The sequence below is a fragment of the Chinchilla lanigera genome, unplaced genomic scaffold (genome assembly GCF_000276665.1).
Source record: "Chinchilla lanigera isolate Chin_1 unplaced genomic scaffold, ChiLan1.0 scaffold00009, whole genome shotgun sequence".
Lineage (NCBI taxonomy): Eukaryota > Metazoa > Chordata > Mammalia > Rodentia > Chinchillidae > Chinchilla > Chinchilla lanigera.
In genome coordinates this window covers 37,026,923-37,050,569 of record NW_004955410.1, presented here as the reverse complement: position 1 = coordinate 37,050,569, position 23,647 = coordinate 37,026,923, and the positions used below count along the sequence as shown (strand labels likewise).

Genomic DNA, 23,647 nt, shown 5'->3' with positions numbered 1-23,647 from the left:
TCTGTTTTCATGAGAAGCCACTTTGAAGATATCAATATGTAATACAACCACCATTGTTAATTCCCTACCACTTTGTTTGTAACTCTGTATTGTATTGTGCTTGTGATATGTTGTAAAATGTTGTATGTCTGTTAATGTTTCCCTCCTTTTATCTTTAAAATTAAAAAAAAAAAAAACAATAGACAATACAGTGTAGAAATCATAAATTAATTATTACAAACTTAATAATAAGTGAAACCAGTATTTTAAACACTCTAGAAGCTCTCTGCATAGTACCTTACACATACTACCTTATTCTTATTTGTATACGTACATGCACATGTGGTACTAGGGACTAGAGTTAGTCAAGCTTGCTACTACTGAACTATTCCCCTAGCCATGTCCTAAGTTTTATAAAGCTTAGTTCCGCCTACTAAATCTCAAATCAACATAAATGGAACTCCACAGAATGTATTCTTTCATGTATGACTCCTTGGTGAGATTTATCCCTGTGATTTAACAGTGATCATTCATTTCCATTGCTGTACTATTTGAATATATAAATATACCACAGTTTAATTTTAGATTTTAGTACCAATAGACATTTAGACTGCCTCTACCTTAGGGTTATTAAGAATAACTTGTCTTATAAGCCTTCTGGTGTATGTCTTTCTGTATACAATGTATACATTTCTGTTTAATATTTTTTAAAAACTGATTGTGATTTCAATGGGGGTGACATAAAATCTGGAGGTCAATTTAAGAAGATATCTTTACAATATTGAATATTACAGTTTAAGAACATGTTATATACCTCCATTTATTCAGACAAATATTTTAAATAATAATATTATATAATTTTATGGGCAGAGATCTATACAGTTTTGGTAGATTTATTCCTAAGGATTTCATTTCAATACAGTTATAAATAATGCCTTCTTTTTAAATTTTATTTAGTGGTTGCTAGAGTAAGAAGCAAGCTGATTTTGGATACTGACCTCTTTGTAGCTTACATCTACTGTCCCCCAAAAACTTTGTGTTCAGGAGGTAAGATTTCTGTTAGACAACTGTACCATGGGGCATTACACTCATTGGAAGATGTATCCACTGAAGAGTTCACAGCTCAATGTGCTGTTGGAAGGTGCAGCCTGGTCAGAAGAGCAGGTGACTAGGGGCACGGCCTCGACAGCTGTATTCTTATTTCTACCACTTCCTTTCTCCCCTCCCCTCTCTGTAGCCTGGCTTCCATGGGTTGAGCAGTGTTCCTCCACCACATCCTTGCACCATGTCATTTCTGCCTGGGAGAAGCCAACTATGGATTGAATCCTCTGAAATAACAAACCAAATAACCTTTTCTCCTTTAAAGTGCATGTGTTGGGTATTTTGTTCCAGTTACAGAAAAGTGACTAACACAATAAAATGGTACCAGGAGTAGAACTGTTGCTATGACTAGACTTGACCATGTGGTTCAGAAGCCCTTGGAACTGGTTTGATGGAGAGGTTTGGAAAGGTTTGGAGGTGAGGGATAGAGAAGCCTAGAATGCTGTATGAGCAATTCTGGCCAGAGCTTAGACTATCAGAAAGCTGAACAGAACGTGGACTCTAAAGGTCAGACTCATGAAATTTCAATTGTAAATGAGGCCTCTGTCAGAAAATGAACTAAAGGCCATGCATGTTACATTTTGACAAAGAACTTCTCTGAATTTTGCATGTGTCATAAGATTTTTGTTTTGAGACTGATTTTAAGGTAATGGACTAGTTAATCTGGAGAAGGAAATTTCAAGGCTGTGGCATAGATACTGCTGGCAGCTTTTAGCAACAACTATAGTGAGAATTAGGAGCAAAAAGAAGAGCTGAAATACTTGAAAAATTTGTAGTTGGAAGAACTTGCTGAAAAAAATCAAAGCCATTTAAAAGAAGCTAAGGACAATGGGAAAGACAGCTTGAGGGTATCTCAGAAACTGGCCAGATAACAGGCTCAAGGGTGTAAAAGGGTAAACTCCTTTGAAAGAATGTGACTTAAGAAGAGAGCCCCCAGGGCATTCTGCAGGTCAGGGCCACCTAGGGAAATGTACCCCAGAATTCAGCCTCTTAGTGCTGCTACAGCTGTAGTTCAAGGGGACCAGGATACTGATCAAGCTGACAACAACCTTAGCATCATGCATATAGCGCTGTGTTTTCAGTCATGCAGAATATAAGAGTTGTGGTGTCACAGAGGTTTCTACCAAGTTTCAAAAGCCCTGTGAAGGCAAGCAAAAAGGTCAGTCACTGCCAGGACTCCCTAAGAAGGAACACATGAAGCTGTGTGAGTGCAGCCAAAGTTGCAGTGGAGATCCCAGGAAATTGGAGATGCCAGAAACCTGGACTGTCTGCCAAGGAAAGCCATAGGCAGTGAGCAAAGCCAGCCAAGGGAGAAACCATGTGGGTTACAACTGGCAAGTCCATAGGGTGGGGTGCTCAAACCCTTCAGAACTCATAATCTTACAACAATTTGCCCCCAGAATTGGCCACAGAGCTACACAATTTCATGTTTCTCCTGGGCATTTTCAGTCTTGCTTTGTCTGATTCCTTTCTACCCTCTTAAAATGCTAATGTTTATCCTGTGCTATTTTTTATTTTTATTTTTACAGGGGCTCACAGCTAAGACTTTGGCTTCAATCTCAGAGGAAACTTTGGATTAGGATTTTTCAGCAGTGCCAGGACTGTTAAGACTTTGGTAACTCTTAGGGATGGAGTAAATGTATGTTGTACAATGGGAGGGACATGAATTTCAGGGGCCAGAGGCAGAATATTATGGCTTAGATCTAAAATGTCTCCTAAAACTCTTTTGTTTTGAGTTGGGGTTTCCAGAAGAAGACTGGATTATGGGGCACTATAATTATCAATGGATTAATCCACTGGAATTCAGAGCTGAATATGCTGTTAACAGCTAGGGTCTGGTCAGAAGAGGCAAGTCACTAAGGAGTGTGACCTGGAAGGTAATATTCTTGTCACTGGCTCCTCCCTTCTCAATCTCTCTGTCTTTCTCTCTCTTCCTTTCTTTCTCTTTCTCCTTCCTGGCTACCATGGGCTGGGCATGCCATTTCTTTCCAACATGCCATTTCAGCCTTAGAGGTAGGCTGCTGTGGACTGAACCTTCTGAGACCATGAGCAAAAACAAACCTCCCTCTTTTAATTTGCAGGTGTTGAGTAATTTGTTCCAGCAATGGGAAAGTGGATGATACAACCTCAATTCATATTTTAATTCTAATAAATAATGTATAGATTAGTTTTCATTTTCTCTATTAACAATCACATTGTCTACAAATATAGTGTTAGTAACACCTTTAGAATCCTTAGGTATTTTATTTTTTCTTATTTATTGCATCAAGTAGGATTTGTAGTAGACCGTGGCTGAGCCAGGAGGACCACCAGTAAAGAAAGTTTTTTTTTAAGCTGTGCATCAGTGTGGTGAACCTGAGTTCAACCTTTAGTACTGAAAAAGGGGTTGGGGAGAAAAAAGAAACACTAAGCATCCTTTCCTTATATACAAACTTAAGGGTAAAGCCTTTAAGGATGTACCAAAAGAATGAAATTTACTGGAGTTTTTGTGTATACTTAGAATAATGATATTCCTTTCTCGTCTTGATTTGTACAGATTTTTAAAAGACAAATTCCTAATCAGTCTAGAGATTCCTCAGTGAACTAGAATTAGAGGTCCCATTCAACCCAGCTATTCCCCTCCTGGGTATTTTTCCAGAAGAACTGAAAACATCATACCACAGTGATATATGTACACCTATATTTATAGCAGCACAATTTGTAATAGCTAAATCTTAGAAACAACCCAAATGTCCATCAACTGAGGAATGGATAAAAAAGATGTGGTATTTTTATACAATGGGGTATTACTCAGCTATAAAGAAAGATAAACTAGAGGCTTTTATAGGTAAATGGATGCAACTAGAGATCATATTCATTAATGAAATAAATCAGATTCACATGTGTAAACATCATATTTCCTCCCTACTATAAGAACCTGAAAGAGTAAATAAAATCTGAAAGGTACAATAGAAATTGTGAAAGGGAAAAGAAACTGCTCAAATAGGAAGGAGTAACTGGGATGAAGGAGGGGAGAGGAAAAAGAGGGAAAATGTGCATATATATACACAGGATAGCTAGGATAATTGTACTACTAATATCTGTTGGTTTATTGAAAGGAACTGTTAATGAGTAATTGATCAATCTTGCATGCCTATATCTGATTATATGTGCAACCATTTTGAAGATGACATTGTGTAGTATAACAACCATCGTTAATATCTTATCACCATGTTTTGAAATTCTGTATCATTTTTATTGCTCTCTATGCTGTTCTATGTATTTGTTTTTGTTGTTTTTTAAATGAGAAACAAAATTTATATGTATTTATAAGGATAGCTAGAACAGATGTATTGCTGATGTCTGTAGTTTATTGAGAGGAACAGTCAATGCTTAAAATTTTCTTTCTTCTTGACCAATTTTACATGCTTGAATTTGGTAATTTAAATGTCTGATCTGAAAACAATATACAGAGTAAGAACCATTGTTGAACTCCCACCAATTTGTATGGTGAAGCTCTGCATCATTTGCAATGCTTTTTTAAAAATTTTTAAATTTTATGTATTTACTTATGTTTGTTTTTACTTGTTAGTATCTTTGATTGTTTGCTCAATCTTACATTCTTATGTCTAATGGACTGAGCAACTTTGTTGAAGATAACAGCATGTAATACAGCAACCACTGCAAATTTCTACCATTTTATCTTGAGGTCATGTATCATTTTTGTTGTTTTTGTGTTGTTTGATTTTGTCTTCATTGTTGTTTTGTCAGTGTTTTAATTTTTAAAATTAAAAAAACCCACAAATTCCTATTGAACTTATCAACTCTTTTTGACACCTCTTAAGACATTATGATTTTTTCATTTTATTCTTTAAACAAGGTATCATCTGTTGGATTCTGACTGTCAGAAAAACCCTGCACTTCTAATACAAACCCATACTCAGAAATATTTAGCCATTATTTCTTCATATATCTTTTTTACTCCATTCTCTCACTTTTCTTTCTGATTCTAATTACATATGTTAGGCCACTTAATGTCATTCCACAACTCTTTGAAGTTCTCTTAATTCTTTAAAATCTCTCTTCTCTCTATTCAACTTTAGGTTTCTATTGCTGTCTTCAAATCCACTAATTCTAACTTTTTTTTTTTTTTTTTTTTGGTTTTTCTCCGGTACCAGGAACCGAACTCACGACCTTGCGCTTGCCAGGCAGGCGCTTTGCCGTGAGCTAAATCCCCAGCCCCGTATAACTTGTTTCCTTTTTAAATCAGTTATCTCAGATCTGCTGTTTGGCCTATCTAGTAAATTATGCATTTCAGTTTTTATGGTTTTGGTGGCAGAATAACCCCCACCCTCCAAAAAAAGTTACCAATGTCTCTTCCTATGGAACCAGTGAATACAATACATTATAATGGCAAATGAACTTTGCAGATATAATTATGGTCATGTAAATGGATTACCCAGGTGGGTGCAATCTATCAAATAAGCTCTTTTAAAAAATGGTGAAAGAGGAATCAGAAGACATGTGGTAAACGGGCAAGTGAGAGAAATTGAAAGTGCAGATTCAACCATACCACTATTGGAGTTGATTATACGAGCCAAAACACAAGGGACTGAAGAGAGGCTTTTAGTTTTTCACTGACTGTATGAGAAAGAACAGAGGCAGCCTGCAGTGGAACAAACCAACCCCTGGCTGAAAGGCACCATGGAAACAAGAAGCTACAACCTACAACCACAAAGAAATGAGTTTGGTCCACAATTTAAATGAGATAGAAAGTAGATTCTTCCTCAAAGTCTCCAGTAAGTAACAGGCACCCTGCCAACACCTGGGCTTCAGCCCCATATATCAGACTTCTAAAATATGGGCCCGTGAGATAAAAGTTGGACACTGTTGCATTTGTGGCGATTTGCTAGCAGTTAAAAACCAAAACAGATTTTGATACCTCTAAATAAGGTACGATTATAAAAAATATCTAAAACCACACACATGCCTTTGGAATTGGGCAGTGAGTGGCAACTAGAAGAAGTTTGAGGACCATAAAAGACAAAGCCTAAATTGCTATCAAGAGACTGTTATTAGAAATCTGATCTTTCAGGACACTGGTGGTGAAGTCTCACAGACTGCCCACAGAAATCTTGACTTGGAACACTGAAGTCAGGGCTCAAAGAGAAGTGAAAAGCAGTTTACTGTAAACTGGAGTAAGGTGGGTTATTGTTATGTACTGGCAGAGAGCAGAGTGAATTTGTTTCCTGCAGTTATTTGGAAAGAAGAATTTGAAAGGAATTAAATTACATAATTATGGGAAGTGATTTACAAAGGTGAAAGTATGCTCTGATATCATCTTGCTGCTTACAGTAAAATGTGAACTAACACATTCCACCTATGGAAAGCACTTCTGGGTTCTGTAATGTTCCTTTCCTAATATCCTGCTCTATGTATTTGGCACTTGCCTAGCCAGCTCCTAAATTGCACACAATTCTGCTCAATAAATCTCTTCATGAATGTATATCCTTTGGTGCTGCTTCTCTGCTTGAATCATGATATAGTACTTTTCAGCTCTAGAATTTCTATTTAGCTCTTTTTTATAGTTTCTATTCCTCTATTCAATCATAACTATTTTCCACTAAAATCTTGCACAAATTTGTAAGATACATTGCCTGGCAATTCCAGTGTCTGGATAATATCGGGGTCTGTTTCTGTTATGGCTTAGATCTAAAATGTCTCCCCCAATTTCCTGTGTATGGAAGGTGGATCATGGAGGTGCTTTACTCATCAGTGGACTTACCCAATGATGAGTACAGCTGTCGAATGTGCTGTTAGGAGGAAGGGCATGGTTGCAGGTGGGTCACTGGAGATACAACCTAGAAGGATATGTTCTTATCCCCGGTTCTTGCCCTTTTTCTCTGTCTCCTGCTGCCAACGGCTGAGTACCTTTTCCTCCACCTCTTCCTTCTGCCAGCCTGGCTCTGTGTTAATGCCAGCCACTACAGACAGAAACTATGAGCCAAAACAGGCCCCTCCTCCTTCAAGCTGCAGATATGAGGTGTTTTGTCCCAGCTACAACACAGTGACTCAAGACAGTTTCTAATGACTGATTTTTCTTTTGACTATGGGTCACATTTCCCCAGTTTTCTGTGTAGTAATCTTTATTGTATACAGTAAGTCCCTGACTTATGAACCTTTGAGTTGTAAACTTTCATCGATACAAAAAGACCTTGCATTATAAACATTCACAGATGTAAACAAACCCTCAAAGTAGCTCAAGTGTCTGCCAAACATTGTCAAGGCTGTGCTGCTGTGTGCTTACTGTACAGTGCAACAGTGTACAGTAGTACAGTATTCAATCAAAGCCCAGGATGTCCAAAAGCAAGAGGAAAAGTAGTGGTGATGCAGAGGAGATTGCTAGGAAGCACAAAGCAATAGCTACAGAAACAAAAGTGAAAACAAGTGGGAGATCAGACCAAGCCAAAAAGATGGCAGACTGTTGCTTGTTCTTATAACATGAATTGTTCAGCCATTGGAGCAATTCTAAAGAACAAGGACAGGATCATGGAACATGTGATGTTTGCTGTGTCGATGAAGTCAATACAGTATAGGCCTCACTTTGTCAAGCTTATGAATAAATCTCATTACAAACATTCTCCCGGAATGGAGCTCTTTCCTAAATTGGAGATTTATGGTAGTAGACACAGCGAATATTACATGATAAAGACTTTAAAACTTATGATAGTTCTCTCAAAGGCCTCTTGGCTGACAGCAAACAAAATTTTATGTCCTCTATAGTAAGTTGAAACTGAAATACCTATTTAGTGTTCTTATCTTAATAGTGACTGCTTACTGCCAGGTTTTCTAGAGACTTCCCCTCTACAAGCACAGTGGTCAAACAATGAGTATTTTTTCAGGTTTTAATACAGATTTTTAGACTCACCCCTTTTGAAGCCGCCTCCTTTCCATGATTTCCACCCAAGTTTTCAGTTACTCTTCCAACCTCAAAGTGTTTTAGTATTTAATTAAATACTATGTATTTTAATTTATTTAATTAAATTTTGTATTTACCAGACTGTCTGGTAAATATTGAAGCATTCTGCATTTCATATCCACCAACTATAAATGCTATCAGGAAAACAGCCAAAACAAACAAATTTCACCTAGTAATCCTTCTATCTTTCAGGCACCCACTGCCTGCCAGACCATGTCCCCACTTCATCACCCAGCACTGCATTCAAGTAATTTTGAGTCTTCTTTGGGGGAGGCATATTTTTATAGTAATGATATCATTATTTGCAAAAGGGTTGATCTGACCAAGCTATACCATTATTACTGGAAGCAAGTTAAAAATAGTAAGACTGAAAACAGGGAAAGGAGATTTAGAGGAGGGGGGAAGAAAGAGGACAGGAAGGGGAAACAGATTTTAAAAAGCTGCTGTATACTTGCACCTACTCCCCAAGATGAATGAAAACTTCATGTATTACAAACATGTACTAATGTATTAATGTAAATTAAAAGGAAAAAAAAAAACAAGCAACAAAATGCCTTCGAAGAATCCCAACTCTCTCAAAGCAGATTCCAGGGTTACCAATAGGGAGAAAAATCAGACACCAAATTGCTGAGCTACATGAAATGATATATGAGAAAGCAAACTCGGCAAGCTCGAAGATGACCTACTCCAAAAGATTTAACAAATAAATGGAGAGATATTGCTGTGTAAAAAAATAAATGAATAAAAAATTAGAAGAGGTGATGAAAACTATTCAAATGATGCATTACAAAATTACCAAAGAAATGACTCCAATCAATGGAACAGATTAGAAGATGTAGAAGCAACTCCAGACATATTCAGACACTGTATCTTTGACAAAGATGCCAAACACCTTCACTGGAAGAAACACAGCCTCTTTAACAAATGGTGCTGGAAAAACTGGCTCTGCACATGCTGAAGATTAAAACTGAACCCATATCTTGGACCATGCATTAAACTAAATTTGAAATGGATCAAAGATCTAAATATTAAGACAGAAATATTAAATCTGCTGGAAGATAAAATAGGTAATAAAACTCTTAAAGATATTGGTATAGGCAAAGACTTTATGAATAAAACCCAATCACACAGGAAATGTCATAAAGAATCAATAACTGGGATCTCATCCTATTAAAAAGCTTTTGCATAGCAAGAGAAAGCATCAGCAGAGTGAACAGACAAACTACAATCTGGGAAAAAATGTCTGCCAGCTGTTCCTCAGATAAAGGATTACTATCAAGAATGTATGAAGAACTCAAAATCAGATCCTCCAAATTTAAAGACCCAATCCAAAAATGTGCACCTGAGATGAATATATACTTCTCAGATGAAGAAATACAAACAGCAAATAAATACATGAAAAAATGTTCAACATCACTGGTCATCCAAGAGATGCAAATTAAAACAACACTGAGATTCCATCTCATCCTGGAAAGAATGGCTATCACCCTGAAATCAACCAATAACAAATGCTGGAAGGGCTGTGGGGAAAAAGGAAACCTCCACTGTTGTTAGGAATGTAGACTGGTGCAACCACTGTGGAAATCAGTGTGGAGATTCCTCAGAAAACTAGGATTGGAGGTCCCATTTGACTGAGCTATTCCCTTTCTGGGTATCTTCCCAGAAGAATTAAAAATACTGTACCACAGCAACATATGTGCACCAATTTTTATAGTCGCGCAATTTGTAATAGATGTTGGAAAAACCTAAATGCCCATCACAAAGGAATGGATAAAAAAATGTCATTTTATACAATGGAGTGCTACTCAGCCATAAGGATAAAGTGGAGACACTTACAGGTAAGGGGATACAATTTGAGACCATACTCGTAAGTGAAATAAACCAGAAGCACATGTGTAAACATCATATTTTCTCCCTAGTGTGAGAAGCTTAAAAAGTATGTAAGATCCAAAATGTACAATAGGTATTGTAAAATGGGAAGAAACTTCAAAATGAAAGAGAAACTGGGATGGGGGAATGGAAAAATGAAGGAAGGGAAAAGGAAAAAGAAAGAAAATTATATATATGATAGTTAAGATAGTTATACTCTTAATTTCTCTTAATTCATTGAAAAGAAAGGTTTGCGCTAACATTGTTTGGACAATTAAATGCTGATATCTTGTACTCTGAGTAACTAATTTAAGGATAACAATATGCAATGTATTAACCATTATCACCCTCCTATTATCTTGTTTTGAAACTTTATTTTTTTTTCTCTTTAAAGAAAAAAAAAAAAAAGTAAGACTCCATGAAAAGGTGCCACACAGAAATCTCAGAGATTAGGAAAAAAATGCTGTTGAACAGTAGAAATGAGCAAGGTGAGCAATGGGTCTCAGACCTCTAGGACAAAGTGGAAACATGATGAAATACTTAGAAAAAGAAAAAAAGAGTAAGAAAATTCATTTAACAATTACTAGAGAACACTAAGAAGACTAACCTAAGACTAAATCTGGTTAGAGATTAGAAGACAGTAGTCATAGAAGAAATAAGACAGTTCCTAGACGTAAATGATTAATTCCAGTAAAACATACCAGAATCTGAGTCTCAAGGACTGCCCTAATAGGGAAGTGTATAGCTGTGAAGGCCAACATCAGAAAAAAAGAGCAAGCCAGAAAAACTTAACAATATACCTCAAGGGCTAGGGATAGCTCAGTGGCACAGTGCCTGCCTGGCAAGCGTGAGGTCCTGAGTTTAATTCTTGCTACTAAAACAACACAAAAACATCAACAACAATATACCTCAAGGTCATAGAAAAACAACAATCCAAATCCAGAGCTAGTACAAGGAAGGAGATTATAAAGATCAGAGCAGAAATCAATGAAAGCTAATATGAAGAATAAAGTGACAAGTTGATTCTTTGAAAGAATGAACAAAAAACCAAACTAAAACACCTAAATCAGCACAATCACAGATGAAAAAGGTGAAATCACATAGGCACTACCTAAATCTAAAAGTATTACCAGTTATTTCACAATGAACTGGAGAACTTACTAGAAATGGAGAGGTCCCTAGATACATAAGAATTACAAAAACAGAACCAAGATGATTTAAAAATTGTGAATAATCCAATAACAGGCAATAAAATTGCAGAAGTAATAGAAAACCTACTAACTAATAAAATCCCAGGACATGATGGATGGACTCACCGCCAAATCTTTAAGAACTTCAGGAAGATCTACTCCCAATACGAACCAAACTCTTTGATGAAATTAAAAGTGAAGAAGTACTCCTAAGGTCATTCTTGGAAGCTAGTATTACCTTGATTCCAAAATCACAGAAAACTTTCTTTTTTTCTTTATTATTTATTTTTGGTTTTCTCATGAGTGTGAACATTGTTTTTAGTTTTTGTTTTCGTTAGTTCTTATTTTGGTTTTTCCCTCCTATCTTCTTCACACCAGTTTTTTAAAGCTCTAAACTCTTTCGCTTCTTTTATTTCTCTACTTTTTCTCTTATTCCTTTTAAATTTTCACCCCTGAGAAAGTTTTTCTGCTCTATTATATACTGCACATAATTTTCTGATTTGTTTTAGATTTTAGGTTACACAAGATGATTCTTAATTCTTTTTCCACTTTTCATATTTAATTACCTGCCTGATGATCTGAAAGTATTTTTCGTTTAATAGTAGTCAGTCAATATATTATCAGCAATTATATCCTATTAGGTGTATATACAATACCTACCTACTTTTAAACTGTGTTACTTGGAATCACATAATAATTTAATTTGGAAAATATCAAAACTGTTGGCACACACCTATAATCACAGTACTCGGGAGACTGAGGCAGGAGGATCACTGTGAGTTTGTGGCCAGCCTGGGCTACAAAGTGAGTTCAAGACCAGCCTGAATTGCAAAGTGAAACCCAGTCTCAAAACAAAACAAAACAGAACAAAACAAAACTGCTCTGTAAAGTTGGCATTGCCCTAAAAATATTCATAAATATTTATGAGTAAGAATTCACTTCAACTCAGAGGTGTATTAACTTGCAAATGGAAAATAATTAAGGTGAAGATACTTACCCATCCTCAGTTTCTTTTAGCAAACGACTAGCAATTCTGATCAGCATGCAGTAAGCAAACTGTGACTTGAGACCAGATTTAGTAAACTTATTTAACATTTTGGAAACAGCAAGACGATCATTCTTTCGAAGGTGATACAGGACTCCCAAAGCATGATACTGAAAAACAAGAAAAGGAACATGGCACATGGACTAGAAAAGTGATGAAAAACTTATAAGAACATAGAATAATAGAATAACATGGAACTCGATAAAAGATGTTTCATAAAAAGAAATCCAACTCAAATGGATACAGATCGGAGACCTATTTTTCATACTGAACTAAACACAGTTAAGACTAAGGTGATAAGTAGTTATAATTTATCCCAGAAGTTGTAAATTCAGACTGGACAAGTACAAAAGAGATGAGGTACAACCTGAAGATGGCTCTGGCAGGTTCAACACACTGGCCCTCACATACTCTAATCCAAGGCTTTACCAGTGTCGCTTGTCTCATTCCTTCATATTTATTTTGAGACAGGCTCTTCTTATGTTACCTAGACCAGTGCTGAACTCATGGGCTCAAATGATTCTCCCGCCTCAATCTTCCAAGGGCTTTGACTACAGGTATGCACCACCATGCCTGGTTACAGTCTCTTTTAGTGGCTTTAAATCTTGTGTGACCACCTTAGGAGTTACAGGATTAATCTCCTAAAGTAGGTTATCAGAGTATTACCATGACACTGTATAAAAACATAATAGTGTTAAGACAGTGACAGTGTCCAAGGGAAGAGTTCTACTCTGTTTCCTTATAATTAAATTTGCTAATTTGAGAAAATATAAACATTAAAAAGCCATAAATAAATATCCTCTCAAATACACAAGAAGTATTTTATGTTGTAACAGAAAATGCCCCCCAGCCAGTATACTTCAGTTTCTTAGTTGCCCAAGAAATAGTTCTTGTTGCAGTTCCAGCTCCTTCTGTCTCAGCTGGTCACCATATTGCATATTATAAGAACCAACCCAAAATGGACAAGCCATTCTGCCTCTGTACTTCCTGACTGCTTATACCATATAAGCCCTAGTGATGCATAGCTGATCACTATATTGCATATTATAAGAACCAACCCAAAATGGACAAGCCATTCTGCCTCTGTACTTCCTGACTGCTTATACCATATAAGCCTAGACCACCAGAGATCAGGGCCAGATATTTTTGGAATGATCCCAACCAGTGCCCTCCAAACCCTGGGTGTCATTTTGGTGCTTTTGCTTGCCACTGCAATGCAAGATTAGCAGTCAAGAATATAATCTTGCTGGGATCTATAATTCCAGCTACTTGGAAGGCTAAAGCAAGAAAATCACAAGATCAAGGCCAGCCTGGGCAACTTGGCAAAACTCTGTGTCAAAATTTAAAAATGAATAAAAAGCTGAGGAAGCTTAGTGCTGGAGTGATTGCCTAGTATGTGTGAGGTCCTTGGTTCAATCCCCAGTATCAGAAAGAAAAAAAACATAACCTTGTTTTTTTTTTTAAATAAGAAATAGCCTAATAATTATTATAAAGAGATCTTTTTGATAAAATGATTTCAAAGTTATACAAAGTAAAAACTGTTCTTTATTATTTTGATGATGTCTACACTCAAATCCTGAGAAACCTGGAATTAAGTACTCTTATCTTTTTACACAAATTACTTTTCATATAAAAGCCTACATTTTGAAGGACCTTTGGAATGAACATTTCAATCTATTACTGAGCATAAGAACCTTTACTGAACACTCCTGCGGGAAGGTTATCTACCTTTTACTGAAGGCTATCTATCTTCTACTAAACACTCAAAGGGTCTATGACAATAGTCATTAGTGAGATAACTACTTGAGAATATGCACTGATAGGCTATTTACATGCCAAACAATTTGCCTTTAGTCACTATTGGGAAATTAATATGCTCCCCTTAAAGAAAGCAAATCTGGAGACACAGGCTCATGTGATTCAGTGACATTACCTGGACCATAATATTGTCACTTGATGCAGCTTCTTGGGCTTCATTTATCCAGCGTTTAACCACATCATAGCTTATCTTCATCATATGCTAAATATGAGGGCAAAAGAGAATAATGTCTGAGCACTAGAAGTTTAGAAACATGAGTTAATTTTCTTGCAAAATTACATTAGACATTTTCAAGGCAGAAAATTTTATAGCGAAATGTTGTAATCAGGGTTTATAAGGGAAAAGATTTAATACCAGACACACAATTTATAGGATTATTTTATAATATTCATACAAAGAGTCAAATGCAGAAGAGTGTGGGAGATCTGTTCACACAGTACAGACTCAAGAGTCCAGCTGAGGGCCTGGATTCCATGATAATGTCCTGCATGAGTGCAGCTGAAGACCCATGGCAATGTGGATGAAACTGGAGGCCTAGAGCCCACAACAATGTCTTGTGCAAGTCTGTTTCAAGGATCTGCACTGGGAGGGCCCATAGGTCCCTGGTGGAAGCTAGAAAGTCTGTGCTAACAGGAAAAAGGATCTGTGCCAGCAGGCTGAGGGATCTGCACTGCAGCCAGGAAGCAATGCCACAATAAGGACCAGAGCTCTGCCTAAAAGAACTGCAGCCATCCTCAGTAACAGTGAGGTCCCAAGCTCCTCTGATGACAAGAACAGCTGAGTTCATATCAGGACAGCCAGCATGACAAGCTTCTTCTCCAGGAGAATCAACAGCATAAAGCTTCCTCTACAGCTCTCTTTCTATGCTGCTGGCAACAATCCTCAAGTAGGCCTTCCACTCCCCACACCACACTGACTCTGTTCAGCTGAATGTTATAAGTTGACCATAATCCACCACACTAAATAAGTCTACTTCATGTCTCCATTACTGATAAACCAGAAACATTTCCTTCAGTACCTCTTTGAATGGTTAAAATATGTTGGTGAGCTGGAAGGTGTGTATAAAAGTAATGTATGGCAAAGAGGAAGGGGATGGGTAGTTAACAGAATGGTGTTTAAATACTGTTCCAGGAAAGCCCTTTGAAGAAAGAAACAGCACAATATATCCCCTGCTGTAAAAACCAACCAGTGACATTCCCGAATCAGAAAATCTTGTGATTCAGATTTTTTTTTATTTTAAAGATAAAAGAAAGAAAACATATTAACAGACACACAGACATTTACAAAATAACACAAAAACAATACAAGCGACACATATTTTCAGACAAGGAAATTAACAATGCTGGCTATATTACATATTGGTATGTTCAAATGGGTTACTCAGATAAATATAGGCATACAAGATTGATCAAACAATTAAACATTAACTATTCCTCTCAATAAAGTAATAGAAATCAGTAGTATAACTATCTTAGCTATTCTGTGTATACTTACATCCATATTTTTTCCCTCATTTCTTTCTTTTCTCTTTTCCCTCATCCCAGCTGCTCCCCAACTTGAGAAATTTCCTTCCCCTTCAAAATATCAATTGCACCCCTCAGACTTCATTTACTCACTCAGATTCTCACACTAGTGACACAATACCATGTTTACACATACAGGTGTGATTTATTTCACTTATGAGTATGGTCTCTAGTTGTGACCATTTACTTAAAAAAGCCCCGAGTTTTATCTTTCTCTATAGCTGAGTAATACTTCATTATATAAAAATACCACAACTTTTTTATCCATTCCTCAGTTGATGGGCATTTGGGTTGCTTCCACGGTTTAGCTATTACAAATTGTGCTGCTACAAGCATGGGTGTACATATATCACTGTGATAGGATGTTTTCAGTTCTTCTGGAAAAACACCCAGAGGGGAATAGCTGGATTGAATGGGACCTCTAATCCTAGTTTACTGAGGAATCTCCAGATTGATTTCCACAGTGGTTTCACCAGTCTACACTCCCACCAACAGTGGAAAAAGGTTCCTTTTCCCCCACAGTCCCTCCAGCATTTGTTATTGGTTGATTTCTTGATGACAGCCATTCTTTCCAGGGTGAGGTGAAATCTCAGTGTTGTTTTAGTTTGCATTTCTCAAATGACTAATGATGTTGAACACTTTTCATGTATTTATTTGCCATTTGTATTTCTTTGAGAAGGGTATATCCATCTCAGATGTCCATTTTTTGGATTGGATCTTTGAATATGGAAGGGTCGATTTTTAAAAAATACTTTGTATGTTCTACAAAGAAGTCCTTTGTCTGAGGGACAGGTGGCTAAAATTTTTTCCCAGTATGTGGGTTTTCTTTTTATTCTGTTAGTGGTTTTTTTAGACATGCAAAAACTTTTCAATAAGATGAGATCCCAGTTGTTGATTCTTTTGAGTATTTCCCATGCAGTTTGATTTTTGTTCATGAACTCTCTGCCTACCCCTATGTCTTCAAGATTTTTACCTGCTTTCTCTTCCAGTAGATTTACTGTTTCTGTTTTAATATTTAGACCTGTGATCCATTTTGACTTGAGTTTGATGCACAGAGATAGGCATGGGTCTAGTTTTATTCTTCAGTTCATGGAAAGCCAGTTTTTTCAGCACCATTTATTAAAGAGGCTATCTTTCTTCAAGTGAACTTGTTTGGCCCCTTTGTCAAAGATCAGGTGGCTGAGTATGTTTGTGGTTGTCACTGCTTTTTCCAGTCTGTTCCACTGATCCTCATGTCTGTTTTTTTAGCCAGGATCATGCTGATTTTATCATAGGAGCTTTGTATTATAATTTCAAGTCAGAGATTGTGATGTCTTCTGCCTTGTCTTTGTTGCCCAGGACTGCTTTGCTATTCTGGGTCTCTTCTGGTTTCAGATGAATTTTAGGAATGTTTTCTCTAGATCTGTGGGGTATGCTAATGGTATTTTAATTGGAATTGCATTGAATCTGTTTGTTTTTTGGTTTTTTTTTTGGTACCAGGAATTGAACTCAGGACCTTGCACTTACCAGGCAGGTACTTGTGCCACTGAGTTATATCCCCAGCCCTGCACTGAATCTGTACAACAATTTTGGTATTATGGCTATTTTCACAATGTTGGTTCTTCCTATCCGTAAGAAAGGGATATCTTTCCATTTTCTGAAATCCACTTTGATCTCTTTTTTCACAGTATTGTAATTTTCACTGTATAGACCTTTTACTTCTTTTGTTAGATTCCTAAATATTTCATTTTTTTGGATGCTACTGTGAAAGGTATGGTTTCCTTACTTTCTCTCTGTGTTTGTTGTTTGTGTACAGGAATGCTATTGATTTTTGAGTATTGATTTTCCATTCAGATACACTACTGAATTAATTCTAGAAGTCTTTTGGTGAACTTTTTGGGGTCTTCCACGTAGAGTATCTTGTCATCTGTGAATAATGATAATTTAACTTCTTCCTTTCCTATCTTTATTCCTTTTATTTCTCTCTCTTGTCTAATTGCTCTGGCTAATGTTTCCAGAACTATGTTGAATTGGAGTGGTGACAGTGGACATTCTTGTTCCTGATTTTAAAGTGAAGGTTTTTAGTTTTTGTCCATTTAGTATGATGTTGTTGTTGGTTTATCATAGATGGCTTTGATCAGCTTGAGGTAAAGACCATCTATTCCTATTTTCTGTAGGGTTTTTATCATGAATGAGTGTTGGACTTTGTCAAAAGCTTTTTCTGCCTCTACTGAGATGATCATGTGGTTCTTGCCTTTGGCTCTATTGATATAGTATATTATATTTATTGATTTCCTTATATTGAACCATTCCTGCATTCCTGGGATGAATCCCATTTGGTCATGGTGTATGATTTTCTTAATGATTTGCTGCATTCTGTTTGGTAGTATTTTACTGAATATCTTTGCATCTATGTTCATTAGGGAGATTGGCCTGTAGTTCTCTTTCTTAGTTGGGTCTTTCTCTGGTTTTGGTATCATTATAATACTTGCCTCCAGAAATGAGTTAGGGAGAATTGCTTCCTTTCCAATTTCATTGAAGAGTTTAAGGAGTATATGCTTTAAATCTTCTCTAAATTTCTTGTAGAATCCCGCTGTGAATCCATCAGGACCTGGGCTTTTCTTTGTTGGTAAGTTTTTAATCACGTTTTCAATCTCCTTAATTGATATTGGGTTATTCATGGTTTTTATATCTTCTTGATTCAACACTGGTAATTTGTACATATCTAGGAATCTGCCCATTTCTTCTGAGTTTTCTATCCTATGGGAGTAAAGATTTTCAAAGTAGGTATTAATTATCTTTTGATTCTTTATAGGATCTGTAGTGATTTCATCCTTTTCATTCTTTATTGCACAAATTTGAGTTTTTTCTTTTCTTTTTTTTGGTAAGGTTGGCTAGGGGTTTATCCATTTCATTTAGTCTTTCAAAGAACCAACTGTTTGATGCACTAATTTTTTGTGGAGTTTTCTTCATCTCAATTGCATTAATTTCTGCTGTGATCTTTATAATCTCCTCCCTTCTTTGGGTTTTGGGCTTGACTTGCTCTTTTCTAAAAGTTTGAGCATTAAGCTATTTATTTGTTCTCTTTCTGTTTTCCTGATGTGTAAGTTCACCACTATAAATTTCCCTGCTTTCAGGGTATTTCACTGCTTTCAGAGTATTTCACATTCTGGTAAGTTGTATTTATGTTTTCATTTGTGTGTAGGTATTGTTTAATTTCTTCTTTAATTTCACCTGTGACCCATTGGGTTGTTCAGGAGGTTGTTATTTAATTTCCATGTATTTATGGAGTTTATGGTTGTTTTTGTCATTAATTTCCAATTTTATTGCACTATGGTCGGATAATATGCATGGGATAATTTCAATTCTTTAGCATTTAGTTAAGCATGCTCTATGGATTAGAATGTGGTCTATTTTAGAGAATGTCCCCTGTGCAGCTGAGAAGAATGTGTACTCTGATGTTGTGAGGTGCAACACTGTAAACATCTACTAAGTCCATTTGTTTGCAGATTTGGTTCAGATCTGTTATTTCTTTGCTGACTTTTCGTCTAGTTAACCTATCTCTTTGTGTCAATAGGGTGTTTAGGTACCCTATTACAATAGTGTTATTAGTTATTTCGTTTTTCATGTCTATTAAGATTTGTCTTTTACAGTTGGGCACTCCAATATTTGTCGCACATGTTTATGATTCTTATCTCTTCCTCTTGCAGTTTTCCCTTATCAAGAATATAGTGACCTTCTTTCTCTCTTTTGATTGTTTTCAGTCTATGAATTTCCTCTTGAGTTAAATATACTTCCTGTATACAGCATTTTGTTGGATTTTGTTTCTTGATGCACTCTGCTAGTCTGTTTCTTTTGATTGGTGAACTGAGGCCATTTACATTAATGGTTACAGCTGATATGTGTTGGCTCATCTTTGCCATATTATTTACTTGCTGTTGGTGTTCTAATTTTTCTCTCTATTTAACTGCTTGCTCTGCTTGGGGGTTCCTTTCTATTGTTGTTCTTGAAATTGTGGTCATTTTTATCTCTTTCTAGAATATCTTTTAGTACTCTTTGTAGGGTTGGTTGGGGGCTCATAAAGTTCTTCAGTTGCTCTTCGTTGTGGAAATATTTTATTTCTCCATTAAATTTGAAGGATAGTTTTGCAGGATACATCAGTCTTGGTTGGAAGCTGTTTTGTCTCAGGACCTGTAATACTTCACTCCAAGCTCTTCTTGACTGGATAGTTTGTGTTGAGAAATGTGCCATGATTCTGATGGGCTTTCCTTTAAAGGTGATCTGTTTCTTTTCTCTAAGGACTTTTAATATCCTGTTCTTTTGCTGGGTATCTGGGATCTTGATTATTATATGTCTGGATGTAGTTTTATTTTGGTTATGACTAGTTGGAGGTCTACATGCTTCACTTACCTGTATATCAGATTCTTTTTCCATGCATGGGTAATTTTTTGCTATTACTACTGCAAATATTCTTTTTATGTCCTTGTGTTGCCACTTGCTGTTTTGTTGACACCTATTAGTCTTACATTATTTCCCTTTGCATCGTCCTGCAGCTGTTGAATTGATTTTTCCTGGTTCCTTGTTAATTTTAAGAGGTCCTTCTTTTCCCAATCATTAGCTGTAATGCTATCCCCCAAGATCTGAAATTCTATCTTTGGCTTCATTCAAGCAGTTTTGCCAGCTTTTGATGGAAGTTTTGATTTCCTGGGTATCTCTTTGAATCTATTTCATGCATTCTAGTTCTTTTCTGTATTGTTCATTTAATGTTTCCATCAGTTTCCTATGTTCATCTATTTTCTTATGTATGTCTTCTTTAGATGTGGTGAGCAATTCTTTCATTATTGTTGTCATTTCAGTTTTTACCTGAGAGATTATTTCTGATCTGATTTCCTCTATGGCCTGATGGAGTTGTTTCTTTACTTCCACTGCAATCCATTTCAACGATTTCAGGTATGTGATTACCAAGTTCTTCTATGTCAGTGTCTCCTAGACTTGTTCTGAGGTGGAGTTCTAAGATTGCATTTTAGTCCTTGTCTTGACATTTCTGATGCCAGTGGCAGAGCTCCCAGTGTCACTCTTCCCTGGCAGCTCACCAAAGGTCCCTAGCATCCCTAGTTTTCCTGGTGGTCAGAGTTGACCCTCAGTGGCCATGGAGATGGGCTGCTCAGTCCAGGGTCACAGGCAGTTGGTGGAGTGTACCCAGTTTTCCCAGGTCTCACACACGAACCGTGATGGCAGTGGATTGTGGACCGCCTGGTCCAGTGTCCCCAGGCAGCTGAAGGTGTATATAGAACCCAGATGTGCACTGCAATGGTGGTGTGATCACAGGCTGCCTAGTCCAGTGTTCTCAGGCAGCATAGGGTACATGCAGGGCCCAGAGGCAGACTGCAATGGCAGCATGGGAATTCAGAGATTTTAATACATTCACACATTCATTACTGATTTTCATCAAATGTAGTGTAACACATCTTTAATGAGTACACTTTGTTTTAATGAAAAGGATAACGAAAAGCTACTATTAAAAACAAAGACCAGTTCCAAGGAATTTAAGAAGTAAAACAGGAAACTAAATTGAAAGACACATGCAGATAGAGGGCATCAAGAAAAGACAGAGGCAAGAGGTAAAGCACAGGTCATAGAAGAAAATTTTTCAAGGAATGGCTCTTAGTTTCTTCCCTGTCCTCTACTTCAACTCATCCCAATTATATGCACAACTTTGAGATTCCCAAAGTCTTTCAAACATGAAATTTTACCATTTCATTGTCCATTTTACCTGCTAAAACTTATCTGAATAAAGTAACTGAAATGTATACGTATTTTAAAACTATGATACCTTGTTTTTATAACTAGGAAATGTACCATGTATAAGAACTAGAAAACTGGCTGCTGACTTACTAAGGAAGATACCAGTGCTGAACTGGATACACTGGAGACTTTATCCACAATGGCCTGCTTCATGTATCTTTCAATGGCTTGTAACATTGTTCCCTAATAATATTCAAAAAGAAAAAGGGATTGAAAAAACAGTCACACAAAATTACCACTTCAAAGCAATTTACAAAAATCAGTCATATATTTATGTGCAAATATTTAGAATATTAAAAGGATTATTATATAACAGTATAATATTATATAATAATACTATAATTATATAATAATTATAGTATAGTATATATAATATAGTATAATATCCCAGGGTGCAGAACCCAAATAACACAGTGGAAGTTTCAAAAAAGAACATTTAAGATTATTACATAATAAAGTTTAACTGTTCAATAATGAAATACACTCTCAAAGTGGAGAATTCTAGCTTGAAGGAAATATACAAGTAGAAGCTAAATCTCTGAAAAAGAGATGTTATAAACAAATTCTTGTATAGGGATGGAGGCTACACCCCCAACTTCTTTTTTAAAATTTTTAAACTTTGAGTTAAGGATTTGCTAAGTGCCTCACTCCTTCCTGAGTGTGGAGGCTATTTCTGAAGTCCTGAAAATACCTCTATATGAAGGGTATAGATATATAGATACAAGATAATCCTATAAATTAAACATAATCCATGATTATCTTAGACATACAAATGTTCTCTTCAGAGAAGTCCAACCTTAGCTAATCCTCAAAATCTCACTAGAGCAAGCCCTCAGCACAAAATCTTATGGAAATAAAAGTCTTTATTGCTTTAACTATGAAAAAACTTAGGACTGGAAAGGTGGTGGCAGATAAAGATTCGTAAACAGATTAGGATCAATATTCAAATAAAAAGAGTTTTATTGCTATCTCTGGCATGGTCTACCCTTTATATTACCAATTAAAGCTAGAAACAACCATAACAAAACAATAGGACAAAAAAAATTTCTTTCAGGATTCAAATTTGCCAAACTTACAATTTGATTTGGCCCAAACTTTAAAACTTAAGAAGGCTGCAAATATACATATAAGATACACCCAAACATGGGTATATAGCTATTATTCAACTTGCTTGGCAATGCTGACCTGCTTTTCAATTCAACCTTTCCTACTCAAAGTACCTGGAACATACTAAATGAACTCACCACTCTAGATCTGACAGACTGTATCAGATTAGAAATCTGACTCAGATCCAGGTGAACATAAGCTACTGGTTACTAGTAAATAAGGAAATTCTGTCCCTTAAGAATCTGAACAAGGGACCTAAGTCCAGGAAAATCATGGATAACCACAGTAAATATCAAAAAATCTTGCTGCTAAATTCCCTAGATCTCTCCTATTTCTTGCTCTGGTAACTGGTTATAAGCTCTATATCAAATTCTGAGTGACTTGTGTACTATAATTTTAACAAATGTTTAAGCCAAATTGGAATGGGTTTTTATTTGCTATAAGCAATGTGCCCTATTATAGTTCAAGATAGCAAATACTGTATAGTGAGAAAACACATTACTCTAAATAGACAAAAGAAAATAACCTGAAAGAAGATAAGGCTAGAGCCACAAAAGCCTTTATCGTGGTCATGTTTCTCTTACACTGGAGAGTCACAAAGTCAGACTAGAGAATCCTATAAAATCAGAATGTCCCCTTTGGTAGCTCAGTAAAACAAAGAGAACTTACATCTGTGATTCTGCAGAGTGCCCTGATGGCCGGGCCTCGGTACACATCTTCCTTTCCAGTCATGTCCTTGGTCAAACTAAGAAAAATCAAATTAGTTTTCTTAAGATCAATTAAAATACTCTCTCTTGAAGAGACCATTCCTAGCTAATTCCCAACTGTCCCCTTAATTATCTTAATAGCTACTGATTCAACAAATGCTTCTCAGGCATATTCTTTATATAAATGTTCAACTATTATGTAGAAGTAGACTAAAGATTATTCTAAATCTAAGCAATATAATAGTGAGCAAAACAAAGTCCATTGCCTTCATGGAACTTACATTCCAGTGGGAAGAGAGATAAAAATCACATAAACAGACAAGAAACTATAATTTAAAACTAATCAGTGGCATAAAAGTAAGGACAATGGCACAAAGATCCCATTCTAAAACTTTATCAGATTAGACACAAACTTTTATAAGAAACTAACAAAAAAAAACTGACTCATAAATTCTATCTCTTGCTCCCTTTTTTTTTTTTTTTTTTTTTTGGTTTTGGTTTTTCTCCGGTGCCGGGAACTGAACTCACGACCTTGCGCTTGCCAGGCAGGCGCTTTGCCGCTGAG

At 36.3% G+C, this 23,647-nt stretch overlaps 1 protein-coding gene across 2 annotated transcripts in view; it reads right to left on the bottom strand.

Moving 5' to 3' along the window:
• LOC102010041 (coatomer subunit gamma-2) overlaps positions 1–23,647 on the bottom strand; it is a gene marked incomplete at its 3' end in the record, with an annotated part of 104,765 nt that overhangs the window by 36,428 nt on the left and 44,690 nt on the right. For both annotated transcript variants that reach the window (XM_005377554.2, XM_013510640.1), the window contains 4 exon segments: positions 12,095–12,252; positions 14,076–14,162; positions 21,359–21,451; positions 23,045–23,120. In XM_005377554.2, coding sequence (XP_005377611.2) covers positions 12,095–12,252; positions 14,076–14,162; positions 21,359–21,451; positions 23,045–23,120 — 414 coding nt within the window.